The sequence below is a fragment of the Marmota flaviventris genome, chromosome 5, assembly GCF_047511675.1.
Source record: "Marmota flaviventris isolate mMarFla1 chromosome 5, mMarFla1.hap1, whole genome shotgun sequence".
Lineage (NCBI taxonomy): Eukaryota > Metazoa > Chordata > Mammalia > Rodentia > Sciuridae > Marmota > Marmota flaviventris.
The window spans coordinates 33,585,554-33,589,974 of NC_092502.1; the positions used below are offsets into that span (position 1 = coordinate 33,585,554).

Consider the following 4,421-nt stretch of genomic DNA (forward strand, 5'->3'; position numbering starts at 1 on the left):
AGGCAATACTGGGCAGGGGAGCCAGAAGGGAGGCACACAAGTGGCAGACAGAACCGCACCCAATGATGTCCCATCCTCCACCAGTCAAGAGAGTCTGAGCCACCTAGGGCCACATGATTGTCCTTACACTCCTCTTTCAGGAAAGAGCCCCATTGTGGGTCAGTGTGTACAATTCAGAGGTAGCCAGCATTGGAGCTGGTCTCTTACATGCCAGTGTAAGAGCCTGCAGGCTAAAGGAAAGGTGAAGATTTAGAGTTATGAAGACAGATGTGTGGTACTCTAGGAAGACAGAGAAGACTATTGGCTGGAGTATATAAGAGGTTGGCAGTTGTGGGGAAATATAAGCAAAAAGTAAAGGTAAGCCCTATGAGCTATCCTAAGGACATGGACATAGACAAGGTCTGGAAGACCCCACAGATTGAAGAACTAAGTGTCAGACCATCATTGTCAGGCTTGCATTTTCTAAACCTCAATCTGGCTCCCCAGTTGATCAGATTGTTAATGAATGTGTTCTAGGGCTGGTCTGAAGCAGGGAGGCCTGCAGGAATCTACTAAATCAGACAAGAGAGGCTGGAGACTCCAGGCTTGGAGAATCTTGAAGGAGTGGAACTGTGGAGTCTGGATGGTCTGTATCCCCAAGCCTGCTGCATTGCGGGGTCTTAGGGAGTGTTTATTGCTGGACTTGCCCTGGGAGGAGTTGGGGATGCTGCTGCAGTTTTTTGAATTACCACTAGGTGGAGCCATTCCACGGACTGTGGAGGAGCAGCACCTGAATCAATCAAGTCCTGAGGGCACTTGCTGTGTGAACTTAGGCAAGTTGCTCAGCTGCTCTGAACTTCAGGGTTCCCATAAAGCAAAGCATATTTTTTGGTAGGGTGAGGACTAAGTTAGCATAGGAAAAATGCTCAGATCCATGCCTGGTACATGTTGAGAGTTCTGTGCCACTCGTCATTACTAGGGTTATCACCTATCAGGGCATGGGGGTGATGGGAGGGTGGTGAGAATATGAACTAGGACAGCATCCACACTGCAGCCTAGAGCACCGAAAAGTCATGGTACACATCTAGAATGCTAAGACCCGAGTCAAACTGAGACACTGGCGACAAAGTTCAGGGAATCTGGTTTATTTTCACACATGCCTAGAAACCTGTTTAAAACCTGAGGTACACATGAACATGCTCCCAGGCCTCCTGGAGTTCAATTTTGTTTCAAAAGAAGCAAGACATGGCTCCTCTGCTAAAATAAATACATATTACAGAAGGTAATAAATAAATAAATACATAAATAAATAGACTCGATGGGATGAAATTGAGAACATAATTGTGCAAAGTCAAAAGGGAGCTGCACATTCCAGAAATTAGATGATTAGCAATTTATCTGATGCTACAGGAGAGAATGTAATCCTTCCAGTGCTGGACTGTGTGAAAGATATCCAGAATCTTCAGATGCTCTGCTGTTTTGCGCATCCCAAGGTCCCATGCTGAGAAGACCCAGGGACAGAGCCAGATGTCTGATGGGGGATTCTGGGGTTCAGTGCTGAATCCAGCTCTCCTCAAGGATGTACAGATAGTACTGAAGTTTCTTCCGGAAGTCATCCAAGTTGCCCTTTCTGATAACAATGGGCTTTCTCTGTGAAGAAGCCAAGAAGATGGGATTAGAGGAGTCTGGGTTGTAAAGGGGATGGCAGGCTGAGTGTTGCCACCTGCAGGGGCATCTGGAGGGACAGCTTACCGTGGGTGTGGTCATGGGTGCGACTGTGGGCTCTTCGTTGGACAAGCATGTCTTAAGAAACTGTGGAAGAGACCAAAGCAGACAGTCAGAGACTCCCCCAGAAAAGGAGTAGACCCTGATATTCTCCTTCCCAGAGGTTGAGCAGGGTCAAGGCAGGGATCTCAAATACCTTCTACAGGTTCACATACCTCTAGTTGGCTACTGATGTTCCCTTTGTTCGTCAAATTCTTAGCAGCTTCCAAGAATACATTCAGGTTTTGCATCCGAGAGGTATTCTAAGGGGACAAAGAATATATATAAGGGCTGGAGAGTTGGGACATGTCCTTCCCATGACCAGACTGCATAATCTTCTGAGCCTGCTGTCAGGGGTATTGTTGGATAACCTCCTCCTGGTTCCCTCCTTGCCCCAGGTGGGTCCCTGAGCTGCCCTCAAAAGCATGATCCTTGAAGCAAATGCATACCTCAGCAAGGCCTCCTTCCCCCAAGCACCAACCCCTGGCACCATATGAGCTACATAAAGAGCCTGGGTAGATTTTTCTATACTTGGGGATAAAACAACTCCCAACAGAAGCTTTAGAAAAAGCAGAGGGTTGGCCAGAGAAGTATTTGTGCCCAAGAACTCAGATATCAGGATTGATGCCTTAATCAAATTAAGGGTTTCTAGAAATCAGCAAGAAAATCACCAGGACAACAGCATGCAGATGGGTGAACTTTCCCAAAGAAGGGAAATATAAATGGCCAGTAAACTTGGGAAAGACCTCAATTGCATGTTCAAACAAACAAAGGTGAGACAACCATTGCAGCTGGCTGGAACTATGAAAAGTAGCTGTAAATGATAATCCCTGGGGCTGGTGAGAGTAGAAAACACAAACACTATTTTTTAAGGGAAAGGAAGGAAACAGGTGCATGACCAGGGGAAATTCTAGTCTGCCAACCTGGTGGCAGATACAGATACAGATAGTACTGAAGTACTAGTCTGCCAACCTGGTGGCTGCTCCACTGAAAACTGAGCTTAAGGCCCCTGGTGTTATTCAACTAGAGCTGCCTTTTCATTTCCTAATTTTAAAAAAATCTTTCATTATTAAATCCATGGCTGGGACCACATAGTAAACACCCGTTAAGGGCCATCCTCTGGTCTGGGAACATTAAACACATTGCATTATTTGATTCTTACAATCACCCCACCAAGATGGGTTCTATTCTACAGATTAAAAAAAAAAAAACAAAACTGATGCTAAACCAGGTAGAGTGACTGCTGAGGTCACGCAGAGGAGGGGTGGAGGATTGGGATCTGGTGTGCCCCAGTGCAGGGCTGAACTCTTACCCTCAAGAGCCATCGGTCTTCCTTGTTGGTGGAGTTCTGTAGGGACAGAAGGAGAGAGGGTCATGAGGCTTGTTGGCCTGAGCCACCCACCTGAGCCAAACTGCCCAGAACAACCTTATCCCAGCTACTCACCAAACGCAAAGGCCCAGAATTCTCTAGGTTCCTTCTAATTTCCTGGATCACTGTATTGCAGTCCTTGATCAAGGGCTGCCCGTTGTTAGCTCGGAGCCCAGAGCAGAACAAGAACAGGAGCAGGAGCAGGGTAGAGAGGCTGCTCGTGTTCGGGCTGGCAGGATGCATTCTGTCTTGTCCTGGTCCTGCGTGAGGTTCTCAGGAGTCCACAGAAGCCTCCTGTCTTATATGTGCAGCAGCAGCGTGCCCACAACCCCAGACCAGGGGTGTGCAGGGGGGCGGGCATCGGAAGGATCTTTATCTGACATGGAACCTTCTTAGAAAACCACAGACTTATTCATCACTTTCTAGTATTCAGATCAGCAAAATGGGGAAACAGATTACATACAGGGTATCTCCTCCTCTTATTGGGGAGCTTAGAGATGGGCAGAATGGAGCCAGCTTAGAGGACCCTCTGACAGGTGGGAGCAGCCTGACCATGAGCTCACCAGGCCTCTTGTCCAATGGGGCCTCATCCTGCCATCCCCTGAACAGGTCTGACCCTCACTGTCCACTCTGCCTTGCACTACATTATCCAGGTGCATGGCCAGGTGAAGGCCCACTGGAAACAAGAGTTTGGGAATCTGTCACATGGTCAACTTGACATCCTCCCAATGCTGAGTTACTAGTGTTCAAGCCCTCAGTGATTTATCCTGTGGGCTCTGGGCAGCTTCTCTTTGACACTTGTTTTTCCTGGTGGGTGGCAGATGGAGCTAGGCATTAGGAGCCCATTTCATTTTCTTTTTGGTCTGAGAGCAGCACAGCCTGCCTCTGCCTGCATTGTGGAGGCTCAGCCCCTGATGGAGGCCTAGCTGCAGGCTCTGGGCTATCCCTTTGGTAGCATGGAGAGCTGGATTCAGGGACCTGAAGACAGTAGTGGCCCTTGAGGAAACTGTCATGGGAAGTCGGGGAAGAGGGCTGGCCTGGGAAGTTCAGGAGGCAGAATTGGCAATATTTGAGGTGTGAGGGCAAAAGAAGAGAGGAGAGGAAAACAACCCCCTGGTTTCAGACTGGGCCTAGTTGCATTGCGGGGCTCTGAATCCCTGTCTGTGCTGGAATATGGATTCGGTGGATAGAGAAGAAGGGGGATGAGGTGGGGGGAGTGTTGCAGAGTTTGGAGAGAACAGGGACAGACCATGGGGAAGTCCAGAGAACCTGAGAAGCCACAGCCAGAGAGAAAGAGAGGAAACCAGGA

General features: G+C 48.5%; 1 protein-coding gene across 1 annotated transcript; it reads right to left on the reverse strand.

The window, feature by feature from the left end:
• Positions 1 to 1,530: 1,530 nt before the first annotated feature.
• On the reverse strand, positions 1,531 to 3,355 carry Il3 (interleukin 3). Its single transcript, XM_027949638.2, has 5 exons — positions 3,188 to 3,355; positions 3,056 to 3,091; positions 1,920 to 2,006; positions 1,732 to 1,791; positions 1,531 to 1,629 (listed from the first exon to the last, which is right to left on the reverse strand). The coding sequence occupies exons 1-5, from the start codon at positions 3,353 to 3,355 to the stop codon at positions 1,531 to 1,533; spliced, it is 450 nt and encodes a 149-aa protein (XP_027805439.1).
• Positions 3,356 to 4,421: the final 1,066 nt, after the last annotated feature.